General features: G+C 37.6%; 2 protein-coding genes across 3 annotated transcripts; both read left to right on the top strand.

Annotated features, from left to right (window-relative positions):
• The first annotated feature begins 446 nt into the window (after positions 1 to 446).
• On the top strand, positions 447 to 5,622 carry LOC131356416 (E3 ubiquitin-protein ligase TRIM39). 2 transcript variants are annotated; one of them, XM_058395432.1, is made up of 8 exons: positions 447 to 571; positions 1,318 to 1,990; positions 2,214 to 2,309; positions 2,917 to 3,150; positions 3,870 to 4,020; positions 4,347 to 4,391; positions 4,481 to 4,507; positions 4,805 to 5,622. In XM_058395432.1, exons 2-8 carry the CDS (start codon positions 1,322 to 1,324, stop codon positions 5,347 to 5,349), a joined length of 1,767 nt encoding a protein of 588 aa, XP_058251415.1. In that variant the 5' UTR covers positions 447 to 571; positions 1,318 to 1,321; the 3' UTR covers positions 5,350 to 5,622. The 2 variants fall into 2 exon arrangements, with proteins under 2 accessions (XP_058251415.1, XP_058251416.1); XM_058395433.1 differs by having other exon boundaries at positions 476 to 571; positions 1,295 to 1,990.
• Positions 5,623 to 9,910: 4,288 nt separating this feature from the next.
• ovol1a (ovo-like zinc finger 1a) lies at positions 9,911 to 16,116 on the top strand. The gene is made up of 4 exons (XM_058395970.1): positions 9,911 to 10,508; positions 13,873 to 14,111; positions 14,382 to 14,673; positions 14,895 to 16,116. The coding sequence occupies exons 1-4, from the start codon at positions 10,409 to 10,411 to the stop codon at positions 15,233 to 15,235; spliced, it is 972 nt and encodes a 323-aa protein (XP_058251953.1). The 5' UTR covers positions 9,911 to 10,408; the 3' UTR covers positions 15,236 to 16,116.
• The last annotated feature ends 1,015 nt before the right edge of the window (positions 16,117 to 17,131 follow it).

Below are 17,131 nucleotides of genomic sequence, written 5' to 3'. Positions count from 1 at the left end.
GAACAGCAAGTCCTGTCGTCAGACAGGTTAGAGCACATTGTGTCAGTTTTTATCAGCCAGAGAACATCAACATACATCATCAACTGATCATACTGAGCTAGGACTCTAAATCACACCAAAGCATTTACTATTAGGAGAATTAAATATATAGCCTATAATATTGCCTAGGACTCTTTAAATCCAAAAATCTGTTGTGTGTGTGTCATTTCTCATCCTTAAATGCCAAAAATCAAAACCTACAGAAAGATAAAACGTGACTGTGATTGTGTATGACATCAAGAGGTTACATTTTGAAGAGCCGAACATCCTCCCGTAGGTCCTTCATAAACAAATCATTAAGACAGGCGGAGGAGAGAGGAAAGGGCTGCCGTGAACAGGTTAAATCCAGACAGGTACATAGTTGTGAAATTCCTCACAGGAGGTTCACAGCCTCAGACTATATAAAGAGGAGCTAGAGAACAGAGCAGGGTTGTGGCTCTGAGGCGAGCACGGGAGGAGAGAAGACAACAGAGATAAGAAAGAACGCCCTGATGAAGAAGCCTTCTAAGATTAATCCCTGCATTTAGAAGAGGTAAGGGGAGACTTCCAAAAGTGTGAATATGAATACTGAATACTAAAGATTTCTGCTGACCTCCACAGGGGGGAAAAAACACTCTAGAGAGTAGTTATTGTAGTTAACTATTTAATGGATTTTTTTTAGCATATGAAGTTCTGGAATCTCTAATAGTAAGTTTAACATAGAAATCATTTTAATTTAAATAGGTCATACCTCAGTCTTGTTTTTGTTGTTGTTTTAGTGTAAAGATATTTTCCTTGTAATAAAATGTCTTACATGATTTGTCAATATTAAACTAATAGAAAAACCTTCACAAAGACAGTATAAAAGTCTGTACACTTTTGGTTCTATAAAAATGTGCAAGACTTAAATGTACAGGATAAAATGCATAGTAACAAAGTACACTGCTGATTTATTAGATGTCTTTTTAGTACTTCAGCAAGAGCTTCATTCCTTTACCCAAGCACCAGATAAGTTCAGATCAGTTTATTCAATTATCAGCTGTGAAAAAATAACAGTTTTAACTAACTATGCATGAAATCTTACACAATTCAAGTCTCAATTGTTAGAAAACACATCCAGAGAAAAAATTCTACCCAAACTTTGCACTTTTGCTAAAATATTGTGACCTTTTAAATTTTATTACTTGTTACTCATGCCTATGCTCCACTCTCCACCAACCTTCACCTGTCTTTGTTTGCCTCAACTCAATACATTTTTTCCCTTCATCTACCTCAGTCCACTTTCGACCTTTTTTGTAGAACTATGCTATACCCAGGTAGCTTCCTCTCTGAGAAGCAGTTCCAGTGCGCCATCTGCTTAGATGTCTTTGACAATCCGGTCTCCACTCCATGTGGCCATAGTTATTGCATGAACTGCATCGGGCATTATTGGAATGGAGTCAAACTCTATCAGTGCCCATTGTGCAAGAAATGCTTTAAGAAGAAACCTGAGCTCCACATCAACCGCACTCTTCGAGAGATCACAGAGCAGTTCAAGAAGATGAAGGAAGAAGCTGGTTCATGTGGTGGGTTTGGAAGAGGAGAATTACAAGGAAGAGGGATGGAGAAAAGGGCTCTAAAACAAGGCCACCTGCCTGGAGATCTCTTTATTGAAATGAAGCACAGGTTTCTCAAACCTTCTCCTCCTTCTGAAACTCAGAACTTTCAGTCACTGGGCCTACAGCCAATGTTAATGGAAATAAATGAATCTGATAGCTTGCAGCCCCAGGAACTTATGAGAAGAGTGTCTCTCAGGAGATACACTCTGAGTGGAGCTGCAGACAGCAGGAAAGTGCCACAGTGTGCAAAACACCACCATAAACTAGATCTTTTCTGCAAATCTGATGGGGAATGTATCTGCTCTGAGTGCGGAGATTTAGATCACCAATCACATAACATCATCCCTGCAGAAAAGGAGTGGCTAACAAGCAAGGTATGGAAAACTTTCACTAAACAATGATGGTATTCATTGTAAATACTGTAGTTTCATTCTTTCTAAATCTTGGTTTTGCAATGAAAATGTGGTCAAGTTATTCAGTGTGATGAGTTTGCAAACTGTGCTGAACAACTTTCATCGCATAATAATGAATATGGTATGGACTGTTGTCCTTCCTGTTCTGTTATTTTTCATGTTCTGTTTACCACATTCAATGAAGATTGAGATTAACATCGCAGAAGCAAAAATACAGGAAATGATTGGACAAAGGCAGAGGAAAATAGAGGAGATTAAATTATCTCTGGAAGGAATAAAAGTAAGCACTGTTTTGTTCATTCTGTCTGTTTTATCTGTGTAAAGCTAAGCACTTATACACAGTTCACAGTGCAAAAGTGTGCACACCATTGGAATAATGTGATAATGTTAAACATTTATTTAAGATATTTAGTGAAAATTAGAGGTTACAAGGAACAGCAATTAATTTTTTTGTAGGAAAGAAGTGTATTTCCTTTTTTATCCCATCTAGAAATGATGAAGGATGCAAACTTGTGCAATCAGGCTTATTAAACTAATTTTGCTCATTAGTAGTGTAAAGTGTAGAATTACACTAGAATAAAACTAGGCTAGAATTAAATTAACGGTTGAAGATTTAGAAAATACATATTTTTGGAGCTGGTGGGAATATATTTAATTTAAGATTATATGGGCAACTCTAACGCTTTCAAGCATGCTGTACATTCCATTTTTAATGGAATTAAATTTCTATGAATATCATAAGGAATCCTGCTTTATGTAAAGTTTATATTTTTGCTTGTTGTTATGGTAGAAACTTAGAACTTATTTTTTTTTCCATCGTTTCCCTATTGTCTGCACTTCTGTGGTTCTTTCTTTCTTTTCTCTCACTCATTTCATCTCCTATATAGATGTCTGCAGAAAGAGAGACACGGGAAAGCATACGTGTGTTTGGGGAACTTCTGAGCTCTGTTGAGCGCGGCCAGGCCGAGCTGATAGAGGCAGTAGAATTGGGACGGTGCTCAGCAGAACACAAGGCTGAAGGAATAATCAGAGAGCTGGAGCTGGAGCTCACAGAGCTGTGGAAGAGAAGTGCAGAGCTGAGCAAACTGGCCCAGATTGATGACTGCATCAGTGGACTGAAGGTAGGGGCCTAGATAGATATTTTAAACACCATAGGAACTGTTATTTCCCAAAGTCACCAAGGTTAACTGTCATCTTTCAGGCCATGTTATTGTATAGAGAGAATCTGATTGGCTATATACCAGTGGCAGGTAGCCAAATATTTAACTAATAAAATTCAAAATTGATGATGATGATGATGATGATAATGATAATGATGACCTCTCAAATTCAAATGCTGATTTTTCAGGTGCTACAGTCACTGGTACCTGAAACTAAAAACTGGTGACAAGTTAATGAAATCCTAATGACACTTTATACTATGGGACGCTTTATACAGTGTAATATGGGTCCACTTCTCCCCGTAGAGGGAAGGATCAGCATAAGGGCTCACTGAATGGCTTGAGTAAATAATAATAATAATAATAATAATAATAATAATAATAATAATAATAATAATCAAATGCTCTGGCCTGCACAGTCAAAAGATCTTAGCGTGGAGTATTCTTAGGGTATGACTTCCAGTGACTGAGCAAGAAATCTGTGCCAAAGAGCATTAACCTTAACGATGTTGGGTTTTTTTTAACGTCATACATCTGTGTGAGACTAATGCTTTAACATCCCACTCAGTTATCAGTAAATCAGTGTTTGACTAATTCCCACTTTAACTGTAATGACTGTTGTGGGCAAACGAGCTTCAAATTCACTTAATCAAGTTTAACCCTTATCATTATGTCCAAAGAGCTACACTTCTCATCTCAACACTCTCACGCCAGTCAGAGAGTGGGCTGAAGTCTCAGTAACCTTTGACCTTGGGACAAAGACAGTCTACACTTCACTATGTGAACTCCTAGGGCACTTCCAGGAGGAGATTCAGAAACTACCAGAAACCTGTAAGGATGTTCATTTTTGTTTCATTGCAATACAACACATGGACATTTTACATTCGTGGGGTTTATGTAGCTTGTCTTCCAAGGAGGAAAAAGCATCAAAGAGATGTTACTGCCACCTAGTGGCGAAGTAACTGTTATGTTTTTATTCTGACAGTTAAGACATTTCACTCCAGAAAATGTACATATGGAGTGAAGATTTTAAGATTGGTCATTAGAATTGTCTTTAAAGAACTAAACCACTGCATCCATGAAAATGTTGCAAAGCATAAATTGTTAGACCATAACCAGCACACACCATGATTTGATTTTTTTGATTTTTTACACAGGCCTATCAGCATTAACTCATCTTTCACCACTGAAAGCCCAGCCACGTATGTATCAAGAAATTTAGCAAATACCATCCTTTTAAATGTTGCACTGAACATTTGAATTTAATCCATTTTAATGTCACTGTTTGCAGAGATGAAGAAAATGCAGGAGTATGCAGGTATGTGAAGACTATAAAAGTAATGCCTTCAGTGCAATAAAACATGATCTGAGCTGTTATCTAACTTTTGACATACTAGTAACTAAATCAACTTCACTCACAATAAAACAGTTCTGATGTTTTGTGATCTTACTGAATGTGTTTTAAAAGTGTCTTTTCAGTTTTTATCTAACAAAAATACTATTAGGTTAAACTAACTCAGTTAGACTAAAACCAATAAACATGGAGAATAATCATCATCTTGTAATGAAGATCAATTCAAATACTATTTTTAAATTTTCCAATCCTTTCAATCAGTGGATGTAACCTTGGATCCCAACACGGCCCATCCTCGGCTCATCCTGTCAGAAGACGGAAAGCAAGTGAAGTGTGGTAACAGGCACCAACTCGTTCCCAACAACCCCGAGCGTTTTGATTGTATGGTGTGTGTGCTGGGCCAGGAGGCCTTTACAGATGGTCGGCACTACTGGGAAGTGGAGGTGGGAGGCAAGACAGACTGGGATTTGGGGGTGGCCCGCCACACTGTAAACAGGAAGGGAAAAGTAACTGTCAACCCTAGCAATGGATACCGGTGCCTCAGCCTACGAAATAAGACCAACTATGCCTTTGGAATAGACCTTTCCCTCAACCTTCCCCTTAACCCCAAACCCAGAAAGATTGGTGTGTTTTTGGACTATGAGAAAGGGCAGGTTTCCTTCTATAATGTTGATGCTCAGCTGCATATCTACACATACACAGATATGTTCTGTGAGGCCATCTACCCGTTCTTCAGCCCCTGCACTAACAAGTCGGGCAAGAATGATGCAGCACTTGTCATTACACCTGTTTTGCTTCCTGTCTGACAGATATGGTGGCTGAAAACTGTTTTGACCAAGCACTGTAAAAGAAAGAAACGTAATAAGGCATTTGAGTTTAAAGAAAAACCTTGTACAGTTTTCTTCAATATAGTCTTTAACTCACCAGAAGGGTTTTTTATGGTTTACAGTATGTTCTATCACTTGTCTTCTGTGCAATATAGTTCTATCCTTATATTTAAAAATATATTTATTACAGTAATATTGTAATGTCATTTTCTCTACTATGAAAGTAATCGATCTTCCTGTGAAGGTTTCATTTACATTATTCCTCTGTTAATAAATAAATAAATAAATAAATAAGAAAAAAAACACTTGCACAACTGACCAGCAGCATGTCAAGCACAATTCATACTGTTTACATGCAAGCAAAAAAGACCCTGCTCATGGGTGACACTACAGAAGGAATAGTGGAGCAGACTATAAATGTGGCTTTCACAGGGCCCAAAATGTGGGTAGGTTTCACCTTCCAACAAACAATGATACCTGCACTTTACTAGCTCTACTATGGTTTTTAAAACCATCTATACAGTATAGCTGGTCATTTTACTTGAAAATACTAAGCCAGAATGAGATCAAGGTAAAAGTTCTTTGATGAAAAAAACATTTAGCCTGACTAGCTGTCTGATGCCAAAACACAGGCTAAGATGAATAATAATTTCTGCCAGGTAAGTGATGGTAAAAAAACAAAACATTTCTGATTCACTTCTACTAATGCTACATTGCAGACAAGTTATTTTAAAGGAAAATACAGCAGCAACAGAATGAGTAAGTCTCAAATTTGCATTGATTAATTAAGTAATAAGGAAGCTGGAAAATAATTGAACAGATGACAAAGATGGTCTACCAGTTTGACTGGCTTGGCCTGTGTTTTGTAGCTGGTGGTTCATCAGAAAAAACTGGATTGTTTCAGCAGGATTATAAGGTTAGGTGTAGGCCTGGCATTATTTAGTTACAGTAATACACAAGTTAATGGAAACCACAGAAATATACATAAAAAGGTTCACTCTGCATGGAGGTATAGTTTATTCATGTTTGTTTGTGTGTTAGAAATCCTAGATCAGCAAAAGCTAAAATTATGATTCAGGTTATGACTGATGAAAAAAAGAAGTAATGTTTGCTTTTAGAAATGTTTTGTCATGATTGATCACTGCAGGCGATTGAAGTAGACAATAGCACAATAGGGTAATAGACAGAAGGCTGCTTCTAAGTTTTGGGGTTTTGGTAGACCGCTCTTTTCACAGCTGTCCCTCCCAAAGCAAATCCTAACGGTATTTTTCACTTTGCACGCCAGGCTTGTTGAAGCATGCCGTAAGTAACAGTCAGGCAGGCCCTGGGGTGATAAAACAATGCAGAGACAGTAACTTTTATGGCCACATGGTGGCAAATCCTCATACACTCTTCTCTATACCGTTGGCCTTGTGCACGTAAATTTCTGTTCTTGATCCAAGGACAAATTTGATATGAATCAAGCAAAGTTATATTTTAAGGATAACTGACTATCACTGGTATAATATAGGGGATTATTATTAGGGGATTAGTATATTGTTACAGTCGCCCCACCAACTTTTTTAACTTTACTGCAAAATGTCCTCTTCACTTGCAGTCAGCTGACATAATACTATGAAAAGTTCTCCAAGGTGCTTGAAATAACCTACTAATCGATTTCCTTATTAAGTTCTATGACAGTGTACATAAGAGAAGTAATGCAGCAAAGGGTGGTCATATCAAATATTTAGTTGATTTCATTTTTTTACCGTTTGCTCACTCTCACTCTCACTGTCATTAACCTTTATCCTGCTCAGTGTCTGTGCATCTGCAGTCTTTTGCAGGAGCATTAGACATGAGGTGGCAATAAACACGGAATGGCCCAGTCCTTTTTTTTTTTTAATCTCATTTTGTATAATTATAGTACACAGAAGCCCCTATCTCACTTCCCTGCCTATTATCTGTATGCCTGTAATGGATAACAAGCTATAAATTGAAAGAAAAGTTCAGTAAAACAGAGGATACATACGGTCAATTATACAATTTCATACACAAAAAATGAAAACACTACCCAACAAATCCCATATCACAAATGACGTACTTTCTCCACGGCACTAAATTAGGTTTTTTCACTTATTATTTTGTAATTTTTTTTGTTAAAGTTCCTAATGATATTGCATCACTCTAAATGTAAGATCAGCATCCCTGAAGTTCTGCACGATCAGCACTTATTTACAAATTTGTAAGAATTAATATAATCCAATTCATTACGTGCAGTTAATAATAGAGTAAGCCGATTCAATTGAAATGGGAAAATGTATTAACCGAGTGCTTCATTTGCATTGCTACAACTTTAAAATTTAATCATTCAAAATAAGGTTAGTCAAGATTCCTTTTGATAATGCAGTAAAGGTGTGACACCTAGCTGGAATTAACCATGCATATCTGTACAGTGTTTATGAGAAATGCATAAACAGTGGCAGATGCAGATACACTGCATTCCTTCGCCTACTAATACAGTTAAGAATGTGGGCAGCCACCTAAAACTAGAACGAGACTTCAGCCATCACAGGTGGCAGATTTAAATGTCAGTAAGACACAGTGGTGATGTAGAATGGCACCACCTTTTGTGGTATGAATCTGTAATATGATGGAAAATCTTTGGCTCTTTTTCATTGCTGAAAGAAAAATGGAGTAAAACAGGCCTTGGGGGATGGAAGGTACAGTTAGAAAGAAAAGGGGGAACAGGTCACCAATCAGGTTAAGCTTGATCAGGCTAACATTAACTTTGTTAGATCATAAAGCATTGTTCTAAACCACTAGTATTGGTTTGATGTTCCACATTAAAGGAAGCAAAAAAGAAAAAAGTATTAAAGAAAAAGCAGAATGTAGAGTTTCAAAATAAGTAGTCTATGTGCTTGCATATGTGAGTGCATTAATCTTGATGGATAATTCTCAACACTTATGGATGTAATTAGTTCCTATATAATAGAGAGCACACCTCTGGGGACCTTGGGTTTAAGTTGTCCTCTGTCCGCATTTAAGTACAGACAAGAAGTAAATGACAACCGTACATTGAACTGTACACCATTTGTTCCTTCATATTGTCTTCCAACTAGGAAATCACTGTTCAGGCTCAAACCAATCACCAAATCTGTGCAAAACACCTCAGCAATTTAAACTTCAACACTTCTTTTCTCCTGCAGTCTTTTTTATAACACAGCACAATCTAAATTTAAACCTGTTTAAACACCACATTTTTCAACTTTTTCCAATATTCTCTTCCTATGCTTATCCACAATAATATGGATACAATGCAATGATCAATTAAAAGTATACCAAAACATCAAAACAAAACTTTCTGTTTTCTTTCTATCAAAAGTTTCTGTTTCACGCGCACACATTCTCATGGACTTATGGGTAAAGCATTTACATACCTAAAAATGAATAGGCTAAACACAAATAAACTAAAATAGTTGCAGGGATAGACGGAGGTTCATTGGTGAGATGTTTTATTTTAATTTAATCCCTCCTGCAAAACAGTTAAGACTGAGTTTCCAGCAACTAACAGAACTAAAGTGGTATAAATAGAGGGAACAAGGGTTAGGGGATGAGGAGGAAGAAAACGAGGTAAATGTGCTGCCTCAACCGCTCGGACAGCCCAGGCAACATACCACTCATTCTACACACCTACACACTCCCTCTTTCCTTGTTCATCTCTCTTGTTAGTCTCATTACAATTCTTACTTACATACTCACTCACAATATGTTACATTCTAAATATGCACAGAACATATACATAATTCCTTTAAGTATAAGCACTTACCACTGATGATTCAAAATCATATAGAAACTCAACACATAAAAAAAAAGCTATAGACCAAGTTAGACAGTCTTGACTTGGCAATGGCTCTGGAAAAGGTGTGAATGAGATATAAAGGAGGTTTTAGGGTGATTTTAATGCAGATACTATTTTTGTTGGGGCAATCAGATGAGTAAGGAGGGGTCACTAGCCTACTAATGAATGGGATATTCGTTGTGACGCCATCTGTAATCTTAGCTAGATTATATACTTTATATACTTTATTATACTTTATTATTATACACTGTTTTCTGCCCAGAGAATGAATTAGCGATTGGTCATGCTATTTACATAATCAAATCAGATATACATATTTTTCAGCAAAGACAACCACTGAGGTCGTTTTATGATAATGATGATGATGATGATGATGACTGCTCATCTCTAAAACGTTATCGTCATGTATGAAAATTGTCATCATTTGTGTGGTGAACAATGTGTTCGTTTAAAAGTAATAAACGTTCAAAATCCACCTTAGATTTTGAGTTTAGCTTTCACTCTCCATCGCTTTACTCAAGTCTAACTTCTAGGCCTAGCTGCTCCCGCCTTGAAGCGGAATGGTGACTGGTAGTGTGTGTGTGTGTGTGTGTGTGTGTTGTGGGCGAAGAAACCGGTTGAACAGGTAGAGCGTAGAGGCTGGGTCGGGTTTGTTGTCACCGTTATTTCCAGGCGCATGCGCGCTGCCACCTGTTTCCTCATGAATGTGTACCTGCGCTTCAATCAACCTTTGAAATTCGTGGTGCTGTGACTCAAGTGAGCGGATCGAACACATTTCCTCCACCGTTCTGCTGTGACGGTGCTTTCAAGCGGGCGCGTGGACGACCAAAATCCGCTCGTTTTGGCACGGGAGCGAGCTCGGTGCGTGGAAGTTACGGAAGAGAAGGCAGGGCGCGCAAAAGTGGACAAATGGTGGGAGACGCCACGGGAACCTGTAGCCTATAGGTACAAAAGTTTGTAGAGACAGTGAGGAGGGAGGAGAACGAAACAAAATCGTCCAGGTCTCCATTAAAATCTCCGGCTACTCAACGGGCACATTCCACGAGCAAATATTTTATTACCTGTCTTACCTGTGTGGTTAATTTTAGTAGTTTAGAGTAGTGTAGAGACTACAGCGCTGTAGCAACTACAATAGAGTGTCGTAGAGAGAGAGAGAGAGATAGCGGAGAGACACCTGGAGAGACACCTGGAGAAGTCAGCATGCCACGAGCATTCCTGGTGAAAAAGCCCAGTGTTTCACCCGGCAAGAGAAGCTGGAGTGATCTACCTGACCACGAAAGAGGAGACATTTACATACCAGGTGAGGGGCATACACTCATTTACATACCATTTAACCTGAACCTTAAAAAACATAGGCCGAATAACGGTAAAGGGGAACTATACAATATTATGTTCAATCCTTTAGCTATGTCTACAAAATTATAATATTTTGTTTACAAGCCTTTATAAAGCTATTCGTTAATACAAATTATATCCTATAATTATATAGTTTTTTTTTTGTTTGTTTTTTTAAATAATAAGCTTAAGCAAGTTCTGTTCTTAGGCGATTTCTCACACGATACTGACTTTATTTCAGAAACATTTCATCTGTCCACTTTGTACACGATTAAACTACACCAATTACTTTGAGGACATCGAATTGAACACTTTTGTTTGGTGTTTTGAAAGTGTGTGTGTGCGCGCGCTGAAGTGGGCCAAGGAGCCGTTTAGCTGACCTTCAGCCCCAGAGCTGCCTTCCTTATAGACGACGTAAAAACTCATTGCAACACATTGCGTTGCGCACATTTCAGTCTCGCCTATACCCGGAACGTAACATTTGGAAAAGCCCTTAAATCCGCTTTAATTTAGGAGATAAGACAAGTAGTAGCAAGGGTGGAGTGGACTGAAATAATAAACGGCGTTTTACCCACGCAAAGGTTTCGAAGGCCAAAACAAACCGATTCATGTGAGATCTTGACAACAGTTTAGAAAAGCAGGCAGAGGTTTTGAGTATCAGATGACTTCTGCTGATTCACCTAACGGAATACCCGAAACACAACCCTCTCTTTGTGATCCCCTTCACCAAGCTAATTCTTTACATCGGAATAAACTATTGGGATAATAATTGACCAGTACCTGATGGATTTATACTCGCAGTTAGAAACTAATTTCCGAACAGGATGTATAGGGACCTAAGCTCTGATAAGCAATTTTTTTCTCTCGCCTGCAAATCAAATATATATATATATATATATATATATATATATATATAATATGTGTATATATATATATATATATATATATATATATATATATATATATACAATTTCTCAAAGCATTTGGAGACAAATGTTGTACTGATTTACTGTAACACCAACAGCATAATGTGGTATGTAGTAAATGTTGTTAAACTTGTTTTTGTTATGAGCCTAATTGCCATAACACACAACACATTTTGTACTTTCATTTTAAGTTTAAACATAAAGTCAAGGCCTATCCCTAGAGAAATGAATTTTTGGCTATTGAAAATGTGTCAGAAAACAGTGGGGGACAACTGAGGACTAAAGATAAATTAATCTGAATTTCTCAACACTAAAAAAAAATAGTGTAGAATTCATTATTCTTCTTCTAAAATTGATTTGAACAGCGTTTCTAATTATCCTATCTTTTATTCGTTCTGTAAGAAATTTATCTGGCGTGTTTATCGTAGCAGTGGCTTTGTGGTGCACAGCTGAGTTAATGAACAGCGAAGGAAATAACGGACTGGCCCACGGTGCCGCTGCTGTTTCTCTCTACACCCTTAGCAAACATGGCCCAGAGTAAACTCGCCTCCTGTGGGCTAGGCCTGCTCTCCACCTTTCCCTCACTGATAGCCGCTCTAATAGATTTCTTTATTCACCAATGGAGCATGCACAATCAGTAGATACTGAGCTTTTAATTTAAATTTTATTTTTTAAGTGTCTATCCGACTGCACAGATTTCCCTCTCGTTTTACACCGAGAGAGAGAGAGTGGACCCGTGAGGTGTGACGTCACCAGAGCGCTGCGAGATAAGACCTGAGAAGTGGATTTGGATTGGCGCGTAGTGCAGGACAATAAAACGGGGCAATAGTTGTGCAGAGTCATTATGCTCCTTTTTCCCTTTGTTATTTAGCCGTATCGGTTTCAATTCGTTTCCTTAAATGCGGAGTCGGCCTTGGGAATCAGCCTAATGAAAAAGAAAGTTTATGGAAAGTGAATTGGATCATTAACAACAACTAAAAAACTTTAATAGTGACTGTGCCACATAATATAGCATAATATTGTGCTGTTCATGTTAAATACAAGCTCATGTTTATGAGAAGGGAGGGGAGGCATTACAGGTGATGACAGATCAATCTAACTTGGTACAGTGGAACAAAAAAAAGTGCTTCAATTGTAATGAAATGCTGCCTTGTTTTCTCAGGATTTTTTTTTCTTTAATTCTTGCATATTACTGCATTTTTCAGATATATTTTTAATTCATTTCAATTCCCGAACTAGTAAAAAAAAAATCAAAAGATAAAAAGGTGTTTGGTTTGAGGAGATCATTTTTCTTAATACAGTAACACACACATGATTATATTTAGCATCAATTTTATATTCATCATAATTATTTGTGTATTTTTTTGTTTGTTTGTTCATTGATTTGAGCAAGTCACTTCACACTTCTCTGCTTAATGTACAAAAGAGGTAGTGTAACTTCAGTTCACTGAAACCTGTGTCAAATTTTTTTAATGATTCCACTAATAGATATTCTAATAGAATTATACATAAGAGAACATGATACATTACAGGGGTTCTGTTTGCAGCCCATGCTTTGTGTATGTATGTTTGTATAAAGCGAGATGATAAGCCTGTGTCTCTAGCTTGGCCAGTCAGACTGGTAATGCCGTAACAGGAGTGGCTGACTTTAGCACAGGACAATACAGTTGCACACACACCTGCCTCCCACCCAACCATACACACACACACACCTACCCTAAAGGCACAACTGTCCCCAGTTTTTTGAGAGCCACACACAACGCACAGGTTTCATATAATCTACAGATTCTTGGTTAAACCTAGAGCATATGGCTTGAATGGTTAGAGAAGTTTGTTTTGTTGACATAGTTTCAGAAATGATCTAAGATGTATTGTAGTTCTTAACACATTCGACACATGACCATCACACCCGTATGTGAATTTTGAACATTTCATTCCAGATTTAGTCTCCCTTTTGATTACAATAACCACCACTCTTCTGGGAAGGCTTGCCACTAGATTTTTAAGTGTGGCTAAATGGGCAATTCCCCTGGTCAGTAATGACGGACAAGAAGGTCTGGAGCACAGTCGGCATTCCAGTTTATCCCAAAGGTGTTTAGTGGATAGGGCTCTCTGTACAGGCCAGATGAGTTCTTCTACTCCAGCCTCGGCAAACCATGTCTTCATGGAGTCTGTTTGCACACAGGGGCATTATTGTTAGATCAAGTTTGGACCTCTTAGAGCCAGTGAATACATTGAAGACATCCTCTACAATTGTGTTGTTCCAACTTTGTGGTGCCAGTTAGGGAAGACCCGCATATGGGTTTAATAGTCAGGTGTTCACATACTTTAAAAAGCCATATAGTGAAATATAACTACCATTAACACGCATATTTACTATTTTGTTCATGATTTCCCCTCCAGTTTCTGTGTCCCCTCAAGCTCTGTGGGAGGAGTCAGAGGCAAGTACAGCTGAAGTGGCCTTGTGCCTGTCCACTCATAAAGAACACAACAGATGTACACAGAAATACATGCAAGAGCCCTACACAGTAGTTTCTACAGCTGAACTGCCCTCCTCTACCGCTCTGGGACAGCAGCCCAGTCCTGAAACAGAGCGCATCCGAAGTACACAAAGCAACACATACGTCCGCTCCAAGATCAAGGTGAGGCTCTCTCTGAAATGTGGCTTTCATTAAGTTTCTATTTTAGTATCTGGCTAAAACTGGTTTGGCTGGCATGGTTTCAGTGTTAGTTACTCACCTATTTTGATTCAGGAATACTCTGGTATGTGGCATCATACCAGTCATTTATGCACAAGCTAATTTCTATTTTAGTAATTGATAAACTGAGGAACCCAAGGAACCTTTTGAGATCTTTTTAGATTGTTGTTGACAATCACAAATCATGTTGAATAAATTGTAACAATGTTCCAGGTGACTACAGGTGAACTCCCCATCGAAGCTCCACTTAAAATTTTGAGTACAAATGCTGATCCTCCTGCCATTGTGGCAAACCAAAGTCCTACAACCAGCAGTGGGACAGCATCTGCACCTACAGTAGGGGGAACCTTTGCATGTCAAGTGTGCCAGAAAGTGTTTCAGTACCAACGCATGCTCAACAGACACTTAAAGTGTCACAGTGAACAGAAACGGCATCTATGCAGCTTCTGCGGCAAGGGCTTTAATGACACCTTCGATCTCAAGAGGCATGTGCGCACACATACTGGTATGTGAGCATAAAGTATTTTGTTGGTCAAATTACCTTTTTACTGTTAGACCAAAGGGTTTGAAAAAACAGGCATCAGATTTATTTACCTGGGTGTGTAATATTTTATATAAATATACAGTTACAGTTTCAAATTGCCAGGCATTAGGCCAAAACTTTGTGACAACGCACACGACACACACACTCTTAAATATACATGCCTCTCTTCTGTCATGTCCCAGGTGTTCGTCCATATAAATGTAATTTGTGTGAGAAGGCCTTTACCCAGCGCTGCTCTCTGGAATCCCACATGAAGAAAATCCATGGTGTGGCACAGCAGTATGCCTACAAGGAACGGCGCACTAAGCTCTATGTCTGCGAGGAATGTGGCCACACTGCTTCTACCCAGGATTCATTGTTACGCCATATTCACAATCAACATCCAAACAGTGCCTTCTTGCGGGCCAAGGGGGCGCGTAGACATTCAGGGGCAGCAGGTGTGGTTGCACGGGAGGAAAACTCCCTGCCTGGTTCTCCTTTATCTCTCAACAGTGATGATACAACAGGATCAGGAGGAAGGTAGAAAGAGTTGATATTGATTGTGACATTAAAAAAAAAATTGTCATAATATATAATGTCACACTATGTCAAATGGATCATATGAGATGTTATTTAAAATAAGACAAATAAAAAAAAAGAAAGAAAAACAGGGAACTTAATGATACAGTGAATAAGTTTAAAAGAGTGAAAGACTTTGACAGACTAGATGAACTGATGAATGAGATTCAACAGTAATCATAGATTGAGTTTGAGTTTACACATCTACTATAGAAGAGGGCTGGTACTTCGCTTTGGAATAAATAAACAGCTAAAGAATGACTATGCACCAGTTTAGTTTACATCAAAGCTGATTTTTGAAAAACTTTTTAAAAAGTACACACTATTTGATGTAAATAGTACTCCATTTTTGCTCAGGGGAGGAACAATAAAGAACTTTTTTTCTGAATATTGTAATATTAAAAAATTGTTAAATATTATTTTTCTTTTGCTAGGATTTATTGAAGAGGGGATGGTGTTCGGTCAGTAATTATTGATGCTTGTAATATATACAGTCAGATGTGTGAGGAAATGTGTATTTATCGAAGGTGGTGTGTAATGTTGTCTTGGCAGAGTTGAGATCACTTATTCCAGATTTTATACATTAATAATAACATAAATCTTTGTACATAATATAAACATAGATTCACATTTTTCATATTCTTTAGTATCCTCGAGTAAGCTATGGGATATGTGCTCACTGCAATTATTGTCTGACATTCTAACAGTTAATAATTCTGATTTGTCTTCAGGCCTAATAGTTTAACTGGAGGTACTGAAGTACTGTATGGAATTTTACTACATATCCTTTTACAGTGAATGTGCTTTCTATATAAAATGCAATAAACTTTTATTTTATGTTACAAATATTGAACAAGTGAAGTGAAAAGTGTGTCTCTGGGCTGAAATCAAATTTGAACAGGGAAAGAAGTATGTAAGAGAAAGTGTGTGTGTGTGTGTGTGTGTGTGTGTGTGTGTCAGTGTCAGTGGGCGGACGCTGTGTGAGCATACAGCGGATTCCTGGTCCGTGTTTGGTCTTGTTGCAGGAATTCACTAGCAGCCTCATTACAGGGTTTCTAAGTCTTAACGGTTCAGAAGCACTATGGTTGTGTCCGTTATGTTGCTTAACTATTATCCTACTTAAATTGTTACTTTTTGGTTTATTCTAACACAGAATGTAAGATGTGTAATCTGTTGTAGATTAGTAGTGTTTTCCAAAAAAACTAAAGAACTAAAAAAAAATTAAAGCTTCCTTTATGATAAGCATGCTGGACCTGCGCTCCACACCTTAGCATTTATACCGATAATGTTATTCTGGGTGGGGCAAATATTTTTTTAATAACTAAAGTAAACATAAAGAAATACATGATCAAAAACGATCACAGGTAAAAAAAAAATATAAAAATAACTAAGCACACTAATACCACAATATAAGATAAGAAGGTTTAATATTAATTATTTACTAATTAAAACGAATTAATATGAATAATGTTATTAATATTAAAATATTAGTAGTGTCAATACTAATACATTACAAACTGATACCAATATTCACAATAAGGTAGATTTTTTTAATTGTTGAAAGATTACTGTTTTTTCTTTTAACTTTTCTTTAACATAAAAACTTGTACAGTCAAGGTTCTTTCATTCTGTTTATTGTAATTCTACGTCTATTATGTAGCGCACACATGACCGCGTCGCGAAACAAAAACGTCACTACGCCAAACATTCCAATGCCATGTCCGTGATTTTAACGCGAGATTATACTACACATTTTTCCCATAGATGGCAAAACCTAACTACTTTAGATTAGTTCCATGACCAAATATACATCAATCCCACGTCTTGAATCAAATTCTCAGTTTAACTTCATTGTGTTATT

This window comes from Hemibagrus wyckioides, linkage group LG07 (genome assembly GCF_019097595.1).
Source record: "Hemibagrus wyckioides isolate EC202008001 linkage group LG07, SWU_Hwy_1.0, whole genome shotgun sequence".
NCBI lineage: Eukaryota > Metazoa > Chordata > Actinopteri > Siluriformes > Bagridae > Hemibagrus > Hemibagrus wyckioides.
The sequence above is the reverse complement of the archived record's forward strand: the minus strand, read 5'-3'. Positions and strand labels throughout refer to the sequence as shown.

What these genes read in the sequence shown, in the direction of transcription:
- ovol1a (XM_058395970.1), top strand. Translation starts at nt 10,409, where the DNA reads ATGCCACGAGCATTCCTGGTGAAAAAGCCCAGTGTTTCACCCGGCAAG. An exon ending in ACGTCCGCTCCAAGATCAAG is followed by an intron (nt 14,112 to 14,381) that starts GTGAGGCTCTCT and finishes ACAATGTTCCAG; the next exon opens with GTGACTACAGGTGAACTCCC. An exon ending in GCATGTGCGCACACATACTG is followed by an intron (nt 14,674 to 14,894) that starts GTATGTGAGCAT and finishes GTCATGTCCCAG; the next exon opens with GTGTTCGTCCATATAAATGT.
- LOC131356416 (XM_058395432.1), top strand. Translation starts at nt 1,322, where the DNA reads ATGCTATACCCAGGTAGCTTCCTCTCTGAGAAGCAGTTCCAGTGCGCC. An exon ending in AGGAGTGGCTAACAAGCAAG is followed by an intron (nt 1,991 to 2,213) that starts GTATGGAAAACT and finishes CATTCAATGAAG; the next exon opens with ATTGAGATTAACATCGCAGA. An exon ending in GAAAATGCAGGAGTATGCAG is followed by an intron (nt 4,508 to 4,804) that starts GTATGTGAAGAC and finishes CCTTTCAATCAG; the next exon opens with TGGATGTAACCTTGGATCCC.